Raw genomic sequence first — 17,470 nt, forward strand, 5'->3', positions numbered from 1 at the left:
AGTGGTCCCTCAGTGAATGTTTTAAAATTGCACTGGAATTTGAAGATAGCACAACTAAAGCAAATTTAAGAAAGACAATGGAAATATGTTTCTGTTAAATAATCTGGTAATAAAAATAAATGAATTGCCTGTAAAATTTACTCACATCTGATAAGACATCATGTAGTGTCTTCTGAATTTGCTTGACTTTTTAAAAGAAAAATCTCTAAAATACAGTACATGCTCAGTCCCCAAAAGGTGACATGGCTTTAAACAAATCTAGTTTGTTTGTATTTCCTTAATAAATTTTGGTGTCTCTATAAAGACAGCTAAATGATATGTGTGTTTTCTGTTTGTTTTTTTCCCAAATGAAAGGAGAAAGCAAATTCTATGAAAAGACTAATGATAAAATCAGGAATAAACTGATTTGCAGGAATATAACAAAAAGCACATCATTCTGTCCTTGGGAATTATCTTTTAGTGCTTGTATTAAAATAATACTTTTATTCAGAGTACAAATTGAACCTTAAAGAAGCAATGAAAGTTTCATTGATTGACAGCTGGCTTTTAAGGTGTGGTGTGTCTAATGATGGCTGAGCCTTCTAGTCTTTAAGCATTTACCCTTAAGTTAAGTATCAGGACTTCCCTTCATTATATGAAAAACAGCTTTGGTTTTGTTACTGTGTATACAATGTGTAATTTGGGAGTGTTGTGATTATAGAGTGCTTATTTCTTTAAAACAAACAAGCAAGGAATTTATTTTAGAATGTGAGCTTATCACATTTCAGAACTCATTAAGAGGTAAGTAAATACAAGTTTTTCTCCCCTGTCATAATTCAGTTTAGGGCAATATGAGTTTTTAAGTGATTGGCTTGATTGTCAGAAATAAGATTAAAAGCAGATTTATTCCCTTCAAGGAGGTATAATGAAAGAAGATAGAACATATAGGGTCCCAGGGGCCATAGATCCTCATGGTTAGAATGAAAGAGAGTACTTTTATCTTTTGAAACGCAAGTCCTAAAGACACTGACTTAAGGAAAGTACTCGCAGTGCCTGTCTCTGAGCTCTAAACAGCTTGGGTCTGGAATGTGGAGGAGATGAAAGAAAACAGACTTGAGAATAAGCAAACATGAACTCCCAGCCTTTCTGTAAGAGAATGTCACTGAGAACTCTCCCACTTCTGAATCCAATTTTGTATTCTAGTGCTTGAGTCTCTGAGGGTTTAGTATTTTCTTGAGGAAGAAGAAGGATGATGATAGTAGAGAAAAGGAATAATTTCAATTATCTGTCTGCTTTCTTTTTGGTTAGTGATTGAACTTTATACCTTGAAACCACTGACCTTTTCTCTCTCCCTTTCTGAACTTTTAGATATCGTAAATTCTTGGTAATTTGTCTAACAGGGTAAAATTAAAAGAAGATTACTGAAAGTAAAGGGAAAAGCAAATATGTAAAGACAAGTCCAACTATAATGTTTTCCCCTTAAGAAAGGAAGACAAAAACTTGGTCTCAAATAGTTGCCACTGCCTTGATTAGTAAGTAACATTTATAGAGTGTCTTAAGGTTTGTAGAACATTTTGCATTTTATCAGTCAGTCATTTATTAAGTACCTTATGATGTGTCCTCAGGGCAGTCTAGTGAGGTGGATACTATCCTATAGGTTTCATTTTTTATAAGTGAAGAAATTGAGGTTTAGTAAAATTAGGTGCCTTGCCCATGACCAGACAATAAGAATCAGTGGGATTTAATCTCAGATCTCTCTTAGCTCTAAGTCTAGTAGTCATGTATCTTCCACATTTAGTCCTTTCTAAGTGTTACAGGAATTTAAGTTTTATAATGTGTGTGTTTACTTCATTGATAACCTACTGCTCAAAGGTAGGACCTTTGAAAGTCATATTCCAGTTCCTCATTGCGGCCTGGCGTTAATTCTGTGTTTTCAGAGATTATGTTAGCAGAGCCCAGACTATGATTAGTTTTGCCGAACTGAAAAGACTTTAAATATGATCCTGGAGATAGATGGTACTTACTGCTCAAGCATCAGGCTAACTCGATACAGAAAAACTCCTTGAACTCTCAGTTTCCAAAACAGAACTCACTTTTTCCCCCTTAAGCACACACCTCCCCCTGACTGTTATATTTCTGTTGAGAGCATTACCTTTCTGGTCATTAGGTTTAACGCCATGTCATCCTTGACTCCTTGCCTATCTTCCCCACCTTAGTCAGTTGCCATGTCTTGTCTACTTCCACCACATTTTTCACCCCCATCTCCTTTTCTCCAGTCACACAGTCACCACACTCATTCCAGCCTTCATTTCTTGTCTTTACTTTACCAATAGCCTCCTAATGGGTTTTCCTGCTTCTAGCTTCTCTCCATTCTAATCCATCTTCCACACAGTTAACAAAATAATCCTAAAGTACAGGTTTAGTCACATCATTCTGTTTCTCAAAATCTCTGGCAGCTCCTTACTGCTTTTTTGTGTAAAGTGTAAATACCTTCAGATTGACATTTAAAATTCTTTGCACTCTGGCTGCAGCCTACCTTTTCAGCCTTGTTACACATTACTGCCTTTCACATACTTTGTTTTTAGCCAATGGGACTTAGACGCTGTTTCCTGAATTTGACATTGTCTTCTACCCTTGTCGCTTTACATAAGATGTCCTCTTAGAGTTCTTAGCTTCTGTTAAGTCAATTCAGTTGCTAGCTCCTAAGCTTTTCCTGATACTCCTAGTTATTAGTACCCTCTCTCTCCTCAAATGATCTTATATTTACTTATTCATGTACATGTTGTGTCTTCCTCCAGTAGAATTAAAGCCCTTTGAGGAGAAGGATTTTATTCAAGAAACCTGGCATGGGGCTGTACACATAATAGACACCTTAATACATGTTTGAGACATATTAAATTAAATTGGCACTTCTTGCAAGACCTGTAAGCATTGGAACTGAAGGTGTGTGTACTCCATTGTGGTCTACTGGCCATGGAAAGACAAGGAGTCCACACGAAATGATCTTTCAAGAGGCTGCTCAGAACATTTGACACATGGTTTAGAATGGAACCTCTGGGTCCATCCATCACAACAGTTTTGGGATAAGACTGCTTATGTATTTAATAGAGAGGCGGACCTCTGTGTATCTAGTCTGGTTTCTCACCCCTGTGGTCACAAGAAGGGGGAGCTACCAATGATTTAGGATTCCACAAAGGAGAAAGAAGTAGGAGGGGACATGGCTAGTGCAAAATCAGTTTACTTGCTGGATGGAGGAGGGATAAGTTGGAATACAATATTTTTTTTTGGCGGGGGGGGATGCTCCATAGCGAGGGGTTTCATTATAGATCTGGACAAAATCATAATGTAATGTACGTAAAAAAACGAAGTGGCAAAGGATTAAAGAGCACACAAAAGAGAAAAACTATTGAAAAGTATTTTTTTCCCCTACTTTAAAACAAATTACAAAACTATCTAATATTTGGCCAATAAAAGACAGAGATCATTTGATTAGATCACAGACATTGAATCAAGTGAATATGAAAGATGAATTTTTTTGACTTGTGATGTTCTTGACATGGGTGTATTCCTTCTGTCAGTGTGGACTGATACCTAGCTTTGCCTGGGTTAAAGAAAATCCTAAAAGTTAAATATTAACCCTTATTAAAGGGGGTTTGGTCTTTGCTAAGAAATAAAATATGAGGTAAATACTAGCTATTTTTAATTGTCTAAGACCTTCAATTAATTTTATTGTTTCTTTCAGCATTGGTTGGACAGTACAAAAAGCATCAAAAAACAAGTTAAAAGTAAGTATTTTGTATTGTTTTGGGTACACTTTGGAACCTGATTTATTTTCTAGAATCCATGAATTCCAAGGGTATACTCTAGCTTACTAGGAGAAACAGGGTATAGCATATTTGAAATCATCCTGAATCCTTTTCTTTCTTCATCTTTATTTTTACAGCTTGATCCCAGAAGGTAATGCCTGTGGTACTTCACTGATACCTGGCTGAACATCTGCATGAAAATTCTGTGGTTGGGGAGTGGAGAGGGGAGAAGGAATAGTTAGAAAGGAATATCAGAAAGATGATTTTCTTAGAAATATTGTAAAAATCAGCCAGGGAAGATAAAAAAGTGAGATTGCTATCTATCTAGTTGTCTCTGAGTGTGTGTGTGTGTGTGTGTGTGTGTGTGTGTGTATGTATACATATATATGTGTGTGTACACATATATATAGTGTACATATGTGTGTGTACACATATATATTGTACATATATGTGTGTACACACACACACATGGGCATATGCATATATAGATGTATGTGTGGCCATTGTTTGTCCTGGAATTTTTCCTTTTTGTTTCAGACAGTATTTGTAGTTTCAAAATATCATCAGAAACTTTTAGGGCTGCATTATTAATTTTTTATTAAGAATAACAAATTGAAAACAACTTAAGATAAAATTTTGATTCCTCCTAAACATAGCCAGGGGAAAAAAGCAGGCACTAACACAGAATTTATTCCATATTCTGTAACTTCAGGCTTTACACATATCTTTTAAAAAATAATGAAGCCCCAAAGAAAACTCCCTTCAGTTGAAGTAAGTTTAAGTGTGTGCAGGAGACATTACCATGAACATTAATAAAGGGCATATATAAGTGCCTTGATGAGTACAGATCAGTAGGATTCAAGGGCATTGGTTAAGTATGTTGCCAAGACTTAAAGCTTTTGCATGATTTATAGAGCCCTGGAATATTGGGATTATCAAAGAGCTGTCTATTCCTTGCAAAACAAACCAATTTTTAATGGCAAGAAGATCGTGGAATAGTGACTTTATTATTATCAAATACTGTTTTGTGTAATTGTTCTTAACCATTTTGGTTTGATAGTTTGGTCGATAGATTTCAAACATGATAAGGATATCTGTTATTGTACAGCACTCACTGATTCTTCCAGACCTGGAGATGAAACTAATTAAGAATCCTGACTTGATTAGTAGACTGACAAGTTGTTTCTTTTGTTTTTCCCCACCTTCCCTAGTTGGTTCACCATATTGTCTGCACCTCCGTGTTAAGTTTTACTCCTCAGAACCAAACAATCTTCGTGAAGAGCTGACAAGGTAATAAGTTCACAAGTTTGAATTTGTATTCCTGATTTCTGTTATAAGAACTGTAGCAGGATGACCTTGCCCATGACTTTCCAGTGGCCCTGATTTCAGAGCTTTAGCTTTCCTTTGTTCTCTTTTCTTGTCTCATAGAATTATTTCTAGTTTAAAGGAACATCTGGGGAAGGTGCTTTTATGTCTTGGCTGCAGAAGTGAATGGAGAACTAGAACAAAACTGCTGTTCATGGTCATGTATTTTTACTGTCTTTCACCATCCATCAATATGTCTAGACCTGACTCCTAACCCCAGTAGATGGGAGGGTGGGAAATTTTGTATGTCTGTTGTAACAAACTCACAATATTGGGTTTGAATATTTGAGTGCATTTTAAGCAATTTACACAAGTTAAACACATTGTTTAAGGGTGTCCTGGCTAACCTGTCTTTGCAAATAAGATTGTACAGGGAATAGTGTGAGATAATCAAAAGAGAACTGGATATATAGTTTGAGATTCTAATTTTGTCTCAGTTCTAGTAGACTGTACTTGTAGTCCATGTACAATTGTATAAGATTAGAAATGGATCTAACTTTTTAGTGAATAGACTTGCTAAGAAAGGACTGTAGTCTTACAGGAGAGGGCTTTTCCGTGGAACAGCAGTAATGTATTATTTCTGAGGTCAGCCACTTAACTTGTAGGGGTCATTGTACCTGGAGCCATTCTTATAGGAAGTGAGTTGGTGTATTATTTGGCTTTTTCTGTTCTGTTGTGGAGTCATTGAAAGCACTTGCTAAACTCTATTGGAGAAATGTACCACAGCCAATAGACTGCTGTGTCTGGAGTTTGTGGGCTGAGTGATATACTTTGAAATAGCATGGGGGGTAATTTGGAACTATGCCCAAAAAGCTATCAAACTGTCTATACCCTTTGACCCAGCAATACCAGTATCAGGTCTGTATTCCAAAGAAATCAAAGAAAAATGAAAAAGACCTCCTGTGTGCAAAAATAGTTATAGCAAGGAGCAGCTAGGTGGCATAGTGAATACAGCACCAGCCCTGGAGTCAGGAGAACCTGAATTAAAATCTGGCCTCAAACACTGGACACTAGCTGTGTGACCCTAGGCAAGTCACTTAACCCCAGTTGCCTCACTAGCTATTTATAGCAGCTCTTTTTGTGCTAGGGATACAATGAAAGGTAAAAAAAGAAATCCTCTGGTCTCAAAGAGCTCACACTTTAATGGAGGAGGTAGGTGTAAATAACTGAGCACATACAAGATACATACAGGGTAGATGAATGGTAATCCTAGTGGCGAAGAATTGGAAATTGAGAGAGTGCGCATCAGTTAGGGAATGGCCAATCAAGTTGTGGTATGCGATTGTGATGGAATACTATTGTGCTATACGAAATGTTGTTGTTTAGTTGTGTCTGACTCTTTGTGACCCCATTTGTGGTTCTCTTGGCAAAGGTACTGGAGTGGTTTGCCATTTCCTTCTCCAGCTCATTTTACAGATGAGCAAACTGAGGCAAACAGGTTAAGTGACTTGCCCAGGGTCATACAGCTAGTAAATTCCCACTAAGCTACTTAAAATCCTAAAAGATGATACTATTAAAGTATTGTACTCAATATGCCAGCAAATTTGGAAAACTCAGTGGGGCCACTGGATTGGAAAACATTCTAGTCCTAAAGAAGGGCAATGCCAAGGAAAGTTCCAGTTACCGAGGAATGGCTCTCATGTTACACACCAAAGTTATGCTTAAGATTCTGCAAGCTAGATTTCAGCAATATGTTAGTCAAGAGTTACCAGGAGAGCAAGGTGGTTTTTCAGAGAGGCAGAGGAACCAGAAACCAAATTGCCAACATATGCTGGATTATGGAGAAAGCAGAAGAGTTTCAGGAAAACAAAACATCTACTTCTGCTTCATTGACTGTCCAGATCACAATATGTGAACAAGTCCTCAAAGAGATGAACATACCAGATTATCTTACTCTCCTGAGGAAGCTGCCTGCGGGCCAAGAAGCAGCAGTTAGAACTGAACAAGGCACAGCTGATTGGTTTAAGATTAGAAGAGAAGTATGACAAAGCTATATATTGTCATGCTATTTATTTAATTTATATGCCAAGTACATCATGTGAAATGCCAGGCTGGATGAATCAAAAGCCACAATTAAGGTTGCCAGGAGAAATATCAATAGTCTCAGATGTGCAGTTGATATCACTCTGATGGCAGAAAGTAAAGAATTAAGAAGCCTCCTTGATGAGAGTGAAAGCTCAAAAGCTGACTTGAAGCTTAACATCAAAAAAATTAGGATTTTGGCAACTGGTTCCATTACTTCCTGGCAAACAGAGGAAGAAGAAATGGAAGCAGTGTTCCTGGGTTCAAAGATCACTACAGATGAGATTGCAGCTATAAAAGAACCTTGTTCCTTGAAAGAAAAGCTATGGCAAATCTGGAAAGCGTACTAAAAAAGCAGAGATAACACCTTGCTGACAAAGGTCTGTATAGTCAAAGCAGTGGTTTTTCCAGTAGCAATGCATGGCTGTGAGAATTGGACTGTAAGGAAAACTGAGTGTCGCAGAATTGATGCTTTCTAATTGTGGTGCTGGAGAAGACTTTTGAGAATTCCCTTGAAAGCAAGGAGATCAAATCAATTAATACTTAAAGAAATTAATTCAGTCTATTCACTTGAAGGTCAGATAGTGAAGCTTAAATACTTTGGCCACATAATGAGAAGACAGGACTCACTGGAAAAGACCTCGATGTTGAAAAAGATTGAAGGCAAAAAAAAAAAGGGGAAGGCAGAGGTTATGGATAGATAGTATCGCGGAAACAAGGAACATGAACTTGGACAGACTTCGAGAGATAATGGAGGATGGAAGGACTTGGAGTGCTGTGGTCCATGGGGTAATGAAGAGTTGGACACGACTGAGCAACAGCATAAGAAATGATGAGGAAGATGGTTTCAGAAAAACCTGGGAAGATCAACATGAAGTGATGCAAAGTGAAGTGAGAAGAACAGGAGATCATTGTACACAGTAATAGCAATATTGTTATGATGATCAACTGTGAAACACTTAGCTACTTTGATCAGTACAGTGGTCAGTTCCTGAAGGACTCATGATGAAAAATACTATCCATCTATCTACAGAGAGAAAACTGGTGAACTGAACTCCAAGTGCAAATTGAAGTGTAATTTTCTCATTGTTTTCTTTTTTTTTTGACGTGGCTTATATGGAAGTGTGTTTTACATTATTTAATATGTATAAGTGATATATTTTTTGCCTTCTCAGTGGATTGGGGGAGGAGCTGGAAGGAGGGAGAGAATTTGAAACTCAAAATTTAAAAAAAAAAGTTAAATAACAATCCTGGGAGTGAAGTTTATTATCCCCTTTTTAGAGTTGAGGAAACAGAGGCAGACACCAGTTAAGTGACTTGCTCAGAATCATACAGCTAGGATGTATCTGAGCCTGGATTTGAACTCAGGATTTTTCTGACTCCAGGCCCAGTGTTCTGTCCACTGTGCTACCTAGCTACCTCTACTACCAGCTAGTGCCTTATCCTCAAGTGTGACCATTCACCAACCTTATTTGTATCTTGTGTGAGCCCAGTTATTTACACCTCTCTCTCCCTTGTAGCAGTTTGAGTTCTTTGAGACCAGAGGCTGATTCTTGCCTTTCGTTTGTATCCCTAGCACTTAGCTAAGTGCCTTGCACATAGTGGTCCTTAATAAATGCTTCCTGTTTGATTGATTTAAAAAAAGAAAAGAAACAGCATGAAGAAGTACTACTGTGAATAGGCTGCAGCAAAACAATGGTGAGGTGATGGCAGTGACTTAGGGATTTATGATTGCTAGAGTTCCTAAGTTTGGAAAATTCATTTTTTTCAGACTCTATTGATTTGCCTTCTCTGACTTTTGATTTATTTTTACAGTATTATGGTTATATAGTAGTGTTCCCTATTTTATAGTTTGACCATGAAGTTGGGAAAATACTTCTCAGGACTGTCACCTAATAAATTTGAATCCTTGAATTTTTGCTGCTCCTTTATTATGCAATGAAAGAAATCCTATTATATCATAACCATTCATTTTTATTTATGGCATTTTGATTAGAGGGAGATGATCAGCTCTTCAAATAGGAAACTTTTACCAGATCACATAAGGGTTTTGACATCCAGTGGGGAAGGGTGTATACATGGAGCTGATAACCTGTGAATTTCAGTCACAATGTCCTTATGTCTTTACATCTTCCATTCATAAAATGAGATAAAAATAAAGATGATTATGTAGCAAATTGCAAATGTAGATGTTTGATTATGGAATCAGTTCTTCAAATTAGAGGACTAAAAATACTGCTAATAGCTTTTATTAAAGTAATGTATTCCTACCTCTTTCTGGAAGAGGCAAAAACTTGAAATAAATGTATTTCCTTGAAAGTAAAAGGTATTCATTTTAACTAACATTCTTAGCAGAGTGTGTACATGATTTTGGGGTTTGATCAGAAGCAGTATGGTACAGTGGTATAAAGACTAGATTTAGAGTCCAAGGAACAGGGTTCAAATTCCATCTTTGTGGGACCTTGAGCAAGTCATTGAACTTCTTCAGACCTCAGTTTCCTCCTTAGCAAAATGAAGGAGTTTGCCTCTAGATGTTTTCTAAGATCTCTTCTAGCTCTAAGTCTCTGATCCTATTCAGTGTATTTGGGTACTGGCTTAGACTCAGGAAAAAGTCCAGACTTTTCTTTTTAAAATGTGTATTCTCTGATAAGAGTATTTCTCTCCCACTAGGGTATGGTATTATTCCTTAGTAGAAGAAATGTTTGGCTAATACAAATTGTTGGCCTTTTCTTTTTCTAGGTATTTATTTGTTCTTCAGTTAAAACAAGATATTCTCAGTGGAAAGTAAGTACTAATTACTTGGGTTATGTGGTGGTTCTTTACTGTTTTTGGAAAATAATATTTATATAGAACAAGTGTTCTTAACTTTTTTGTGTCATGGACCTGTTTAGCAATCTATTAAAACCTATGGACCTCATCTTAGAATCATGTTTTTAATTTCATAAAATAAAAATTTGGAGGATCTTAAGGAAACCAATTATGCTAACAGTTATTAAAATTCGGGGGAGAAAAGAAATACAATTTCAAGCCCCAGGTTAAAATATTCTAATATAGAAATACTTTTTTCATGATAAGGTGTCTGTTGTTTGTTTCATTTTGCCCCTTCAGCCTTCCCCAAAGGAATAAACTATTAAAGGCTTACATTTAAAGAAGCTTGTTTTTAAACAAATCATTATTTTGATTTCAGATTGGAATGTCCTTTTGACACAGCAGTCCAGTTGGCAGCTTATACATTGCAAGGTGGGTTATTCTTTTTCATAAAGGTTATCTTAGCTTTTTTGGTTGTTGTTTATGTCAAAGAATTTAAAGACAACAACAAAGAATCTGCAAAATATTGTGTTCTAAAAACCATATTTCATTTCCAGTTTGGACATAAGTATTTAAGGATAATTACTTGTCCTTTGTTTTTAGCAACTTTATCTGCCTCTATTCCCTCTGGTTTTTTTTTCTTTTTTTCTCAAGAGTGGGGGATCAGGGGAGGAAGGAGCAAGTTATGTGGGGGAACATACTTGTTTTGTTATTATGGGATAGATTTATATCAATACCAAAGTAAATACAGTAGTCACCCCTTATCTGTTGTTTCACTTTCCATGGTTTCAGTTGCCTGAGGTCAACAGTGAATTCCAGAGGATAAGGGAGGTAGGAAGGGGGCTGCCCAACTCATGGAGGGAGAGATGGCACACCAGTCAAGGACCATGAGGGCTAGAGTCACACTTGTGGTACCTGATTTAAAAGGGTTCCTAAGATATTCTTGTGGACAAAGATTTGGAACCAAATGGGAACTTAGAGTTGATCTAGTCTTTTTCATTTTATAGTTGAGGAAACAGACAAAGAAACTAGTTATATCCTCAAAGTTACTCAAGTGCTAAGTGGTAGAGCCCTGTGACTCAATCTCCTATTCTTTCTATAATGCCATGCTAATTTAAAAAGATGGTATGAGAACAATTAATAAATTGATGTTTATTCAGCAGTTTTAATTTTTTTTTAATTCTAAATTTACTTAATGCCTGGGAAAGATGGAGGAGTATTTATTGACTATAGGATAGCTAGGTGACTTTTTAGTGATAGGGATTAGCTTTTTAGGATTAATTACCTAGTCTCAAAGTTATGAGGCTGTTTCTCTCCTTGTTGTGTCCCATTGGGAAAGGATCTAGATTTTATGTACAGAATAGGCAGCATGAATGTGGAAATCTTCAGTACTCCTTTTACAATTGACCCTGAATGAATTCTTACCTATGTTACTTTCTCCCTATTCCCCAAAAAGGAAAAGAAAAATTCACTCACATGCCAGTTAAGTTTCATGTTCTCTGAAGCTTAATTATTTGAGTTCTGTTGTATCAAAATGGGCAGAGACTAAGTTGCTGTGTGGCTGTGTCTGACCCTAGTTTTTCAAAATATTAGTTTGTAGTTATCAAAAGCAGCCCATCTCAGAAAGTTTCTTTTAATTTATACATTTCCGTGCTTCAGTTTTTTCTATCTATAAGGGGAAATATTTAAGTCTTAAGACAGTGATTTATAGAATTATTGAAAGACTGAAGGCAGTCTGTCTGAAGAAGTATTTTTGCCTTAATTATCATTCTTTAGGTTTTATTATACCTTCTCTTAGTCTCTCATGTAAATCTTTTATACCCATATTGATTACAGGCTCATTGATGTCAGGGATTGTGTCTTCCACATTTTTGCATATGTTTATGATTTTATTGTTGAGAATTTACTAGAAAATATCATAGTTGCAGACCAAAAACTTCCCCTCTATACATAAGTATAGTATACCTTTTTGATCATAAATTACTTTGGCTCTCAGATGATAGACCCAATCAACCACTGCATGTATACTTGAAACCTTTGCAGCTTGATATGACCTTCCAGGGTTATTTCCTTGCCATGATGAGGTATCAGAGTAGGACTTTAGCATTGTGCTCAATATAATAGACTCTTCGTAAATAATCTCTAATTGAACAGGTTTGTTGAAGAAATTAAGGACAGATGCTTTGACTCGCTGTCCTATAGAAAAGAGACCCATGAACTAAACGTGTTTAATTTACAGAAAGCTGGGTGGGGTCAGAAATACCAATCATGAACATGATAGATCTTCATAGCTACCAGACCAGATGAGGCCCATGCACCCTTCTGACTCTCCTTCTGGGATATGATGTTAGGAAGATTGGTACTTACCATCAGCTGTGTGTAGAGTGGGTCATCAGTGTCACTTTTCCCCATTGAGAGCTCAGTAGTGCCTGTCTGATTAAGGAGAAATAGGAGAGTGCTTTCTGGGGAGGAGAGTGTAGCAATACTTCACTGCACCCTGATACCTGAGCATAACCTTGCTCCAAGAAGCCAGCATGCTGGTAACTGTCCCAGCTCCCAATGTGGAAGCCAGCTCCTATGCTCACTAGGACTGTGGAGAGTGGGATGCATTCTGAGAGCCACAGCCCCAGACCTCTCTTCCCTTCCCTATCATTTCAGGAAGCCATCTCTATATAATTTTATAAGTGGGGAAACTGATGTCCAATGAAGCTTACTAGTTTAATCAAGGTAATCAAACCTAAGTTACCTAATTTCAGATGTAGAGATTTTTCTGTCAAACCATGCTGCTGCTTTGCATGGAGTAGAAGTTGATGCCTGTCAATTGACTTTAAGAATTTTGTATATTTTCTTGTCCTTGCTGTGTTTTATCAAAAAACGTGGGGTGTTTTTTTTTTGTTTTGTTTTTGTTTTTGGTTAGGCAATAGGATTAAGTGACTTGCCCAGGGTCATACAGCTAGTAAGTGTTAATGTGTCTGAGGCCGAATTTGGAGTATCCAGGACCAGTGCTCTATCCACTGCGCCACCTAGCTGCCCCAAAAAAAGTGCTTTTCTAAGGGCTCATTTACTCCTGGGAGGCCCACAGGTGTTCAAGTTAGACTTTTTTGTAATGTATGTTTACTTGAAATTACAAGAAATGCTTTTTATCCATTTATTGGTAAGTTTTACGATTTGTTTATCTGATCTGGTAGGATTAGGATGGATATGTAATTGCATGAGAATAAACTGAATGTCTTCAATTTCTGTAGAATTTTATGTTGACGAAGCTGACCTTCAAGACACATTTAGCGTGAAGTAATCTGACTTGTACTGAACAAAATATAACTTTGTATAACTTTTGTGTTTGTAGCTGAACTTGGTGACTATGATCTTGCTGAACATGGCCCTGAGCTTGTGTCTGAATTCAGATTTGTGCCCATTCAGACAGAAGAGATGGAGCTAGCTATTTTTGAGAAATGGAAAGAATACAGGTACCAGCACTAGCACATAGCACACATTGACCATTGTTCTTATGTACCTAAATGGTTATTTTTTAAATTTTTTATTAATTTATTTTGATTTATCAACAATCACTTCCCTATGCTTTTGAGTTTAAAATTTTTCTCCCCTTTCTTCCCCACTACACTCCCCAAGACGGCGCACAATCTGATATAGGCTATACATATATGTTCCTATTAAACATATTTTCACATTAATGATGTTGCAAGTAAAAATTAAAACCAATAGGAGGAACCATCAGAAAGAGGAATCAAAACTCAACAGAAGAGAAAAAAAATAGCAATTCAAATTCCCTAGTTCTTTCTTTGAATGTGGATAACATTAGCATTTTCCATCACGAGGCCTTTGGAGATATCTTAGATCTCTGTATTGCTGGGAAGGGTTAGATTTATCAATATCAGTCATCGCACAACATGTCTGTTACTGTGTACAATGTTCTCTTGGTTCTGCTCACTTCACTCAGCATCAGACCATACAAGTCTTTCCAGGTTTTTCTGAAGTCTGCCTGTTAATCATTTCTTATAGCACAATAGTATTCCATTACATTCATATAACACAACTTGCTCAGCCATTCCCCAATTGATGGGCATCCTCTCAATTTCCAGTTCTTTGCCACCACAAAAAGAGCTGCTATGAATACTTTAATACGTGTGGGTCCTTTTCCCATTTGTATGATCTCTTTGGGACACAGCCCTACAAGTGCTATTGCTGGGTCAAAGGATATGCACATTTTTATAGCCCTTTGGGCATAGTTCCAAATTGCTCTCCGAAATGGTTGGATCATTTCACAACTCCACCAACAATTCATTAGTGTTCTAATTTTCCCACATCTTCTCCAGCATTTATCACTTTCCTGTTTTGTCATGTTGGCCAATCTGATGGGTGTGATGTGGTACTTCAGAGTTGTTTTGATTTGCATTATTTAATGTTTATTTTGAGGCTTTTTGGTGATTACTTTTTTCCTTTAATTTCAGGGGTCAAACACCAGCACAGGCTGAGACCAACTATCTGAACAAAGCCAAATGGCTAGAAATGTATGGAGTGGATATGCATGTAGTGAAGGCAAGTGAGACCTTGAGATACTTTCTCCTCTTGTCATGTACCTATTTATTGACATGTGATGTTCAGTTCTGGAATATTCTGAAATATTTAAAATAACATAGTGTAAAACTCATATGAAATAGTTAACAGTGTATTATATATGGACCAGTTGATGCTCTTTTTTTGTTGTCAAAGAAGATTAGGAGAGGGACCATTCTCAGATTGGTTGTAATGTGAATTTTTTTGTTCTAGCAATTTTCTAAGACAGTTTGCAAAGTTACAAAGGGGTTGTAATCTGCATTTAAGGAGGTAATGCCATCCATATCTTCAAAATTATAGTATTGAAGTATTGAAATAAGTTACATGCATGTTGTCTTTGACCAGTAATTTCATATTTTTAAAAAGATAATTCCTCTGTTGAAAGCCAAAATGACTTTGATATTTTAAAAGTCAATTTCCTAACAAAAAGGGAAAATAATATCTAAAATCCAAATGCCATTTTGCAAATTGTGGATAAGTGAGAATAGACCATGGAAACCTGCAGGTGTTCCTGTAATTAGTTTTTCCATTTTTGGAAGGTATCTTGAATGGATTGATGAAAAAGCACTTATTAAGTCCTTGTTATAGACTTGCTTTTCATTTTTCAGTTCAGAAATTAGACTGTTCTCAAAGAAAAAAAAAATTTCTGAAAACGAGATGCAATGCTTTTAGTTTTGAAGGGACTTGGCAAACCAGTGAAGACATTTTTGAAAACAGTATTATTTTCCTCTCATTTACCAGTGACAATTTCCTTTTAAATTTTTCCTGATTTACTCAGGGAAATAGAATATGGGAGGGATCTGTGAAAAATATGTTGGGAATTGGTTGTTAAAGCACTTTTCGTTTGAAATGTAGCTTGTGACTCTAGTGGTTGAAATAATGGATAAAATTTTTGTTTTCCTCTGAAAGTTATTTTAGAGAATAGCTCTTTGAATATATATTTAATTAACCTATGTGTAATTAATATTGTATGAAAATATGTTTATCTTTATCTTTTAAAATTAGGCTCGAGATGGAAATGACTATAGTCTAGGCCTCACCCCAACAGGAGTCCTTGTGTTTGAAGGCGAGACCAAAATTGGATTATTCTTTTGGTAAGCCTATTTAAAACAGAATTAAAGATGTTTTACTCTGCTTTTTTTTTTTTTCCACTTGAATGCAATATGAACATTCCCCAATGCTAAAATATGAATGTGTGTGTGTATGTGTGTGTGTGTGTGTATACATAGATAGATAGATATAGATAAAGTATGTTGATTTGTCTTTTAGAATAAAATTTTAAGTCATCTCCCAAAAGAGGCAAAACCATAACGAGTAAAGACAGTATTCATGTGGTCAATTAATATGCTTCTGTTAATAGACTCCAAATTCAGATATGGAAGGTCATTACAGAGATGTATAAAGGTATATAAAAAGTAAGTCAGGACATAGAAAGAATCTGTGATTTTATCGCTTTACTGATACAGATCTCAACTCATTTATAGTGTTACAGATTTTCTGGAGGCTTAGAATAGCTAAGTGATTTGCCATGGTTACACAGCTAATAGGTATTAAGAGGTATTATTTAAGCACAAGGTTTTTGACTCTGTTTAGTATTTTGTCTACTAAGCTATACTGTCCCCCTCTTAACTTTGATTCCCAACCTTTTCCTCTCCTTCCCCTCCTCAGTGGATGAATAAAAAATCTCATAGCTAATACAGAGTAGAAGTATTTCAGCAAACTTGGGTACTCCTGGAGGGCCAAATCAGTAGCCTGTTTTTGTATGGTTTAGAAGTTATGAATGTTTTTTACATTTTGAAATACATTAAAATTTTTTTAAAATGTAAAAACTCTTCTTAGCTCATTGGCCATAACTGGAGCAGACCAAGGAGCTATAGTTTGCTGACCTCTGGTGGTATAAAACAAGTTTCATTTATTCATTAGTTTTCTTTATCAAATTAGAGATATTTGTCTTCTCATAGACCAAAAAAAAAAAAAGATCTAGTAGGTCGAATGAAACTTTTGTTGTATTATAAATGAAGAGGTAGTAGGGACCTCAAAAGGCATCTGTTCCAATCCTCTAATTTTCTAGGTGAGAGAATTGAGGTCCAGAGAGATTCAGTAGCTTTTGCCCAGGGTCACAGAGTTGGGATTTGTACTTGAATTTGTACAACTCCAAATTAGGCACTCTTTTCACTGTGTACCAGCTTTGAGACAAAATAGGGTTGGATGGCAAATTTCTAGAATATTTGGAATCGCAGTATATGAGAAGATTTCACTTGTATGATTTATACTCTCTACCTTGCATCTGTGTTATTTTTTTTCTTTATAATATTTTTAGTACTTTGCTGCTTTCCTAGGAACAAAATAATTTTATTCATGCATTGGGTATTCACTTTTAGTTTCCGGAATTTTATTCTTCTTTCTTCTTTTGCCTAAATATTTATGATATCTTATAGTGGCTAAAGACTGGCTTTGCATGCAGGAAAGTCTGGTGGATTAAATCTCACCTCTGTGTGGGACCCTGGGGAAGTCACTTAATTTTTCAGTGTCAAACTGAGTCCTCAAAAAGCCCTCTTAGTAGCCTGAATCAGATTAAAATACAATTAGGAAATGTTTAACAAAATAAATAAAAATATAGTACAACATAGATAATGTTAATTTGTGGTTCTCTAAGTCAATAATGTTCCCAGTGATCTGTTTCTAACTTGATTTTAATTAACACCACTCCTTTAGGCAACTCTCTAAGATTCCCTATCCTTATTCATAAAGGTTTTGCATTTATATATTATTTACTATACCCTTAAGAAGTGTGTTAAGCAAATACAAAAGTGAAAACAATCTTTGCCTTCAAGGAGCTTACATTCTAATAAGGAGAGGTAGCACATACAGCAGAGGGGCCAGGGAAGGTTATTTTGATTTGGAAAGTTTCTGTA

The 17,470-nt window shown here is 36.2% G+C and overlaps 1 protein-coding gene across 1 annotated transcript in view; it reads left to right on the forward strand.

Annotated features, from left to right (window-relative positions):
- LOC114037768 (band 4.1-like protein 5) overlaps positions 1–17,470 on the forward strand; it is an 84,578-nt gene that overhangs the window by 49,982 nt on the left and 17,126 nt on the right. The window contains exons 4-10 of the mRNA XM_027854722.1: positions 3,722–3,764; positions 4,997–5,075; positions 9,912–9,956; positions 10,360–10,412; positions 13,327–13,447; positions 14,450–14,537; positions 15,561–15,649. Coding sequence (XP_027710523.1) covers positions 3,722–3,764; positions 4,997–5,075; positions 9,912–9,956; positions 10,360–10,412; positions 13,327–13,447; positions 14,450–14,537; positions 15,561–15,649 — 518 coding nt within the window. The remainder of the gene's footprint in view (positions 1–3,721; positions 3,765–4,996; positions 5,076–9,911; positions 9,957–10,359; positions 10,413–13,326; positions 13,448–14,449; positions 14,538–15,560; positions 15,650–17,470) is intronic.

The sequence above is a fragment of the Vombatus ursinus genome, unplaced genomic scaffold (genome assembly GCF_900497805.2).
Source record: "Vombatus ursinus unplaced genomic scaffold, bare-nosed wombat genome assembly UNPS02010548.1, whole genome shotgun sequence".
In the NCBI taxonomy this organism is placed as follows: Eukaryota; Metazoa; Chordata; class Mammalia; order Diprotodontia; family Vombatidae; genus Vombatus; species Vombatus ursinus.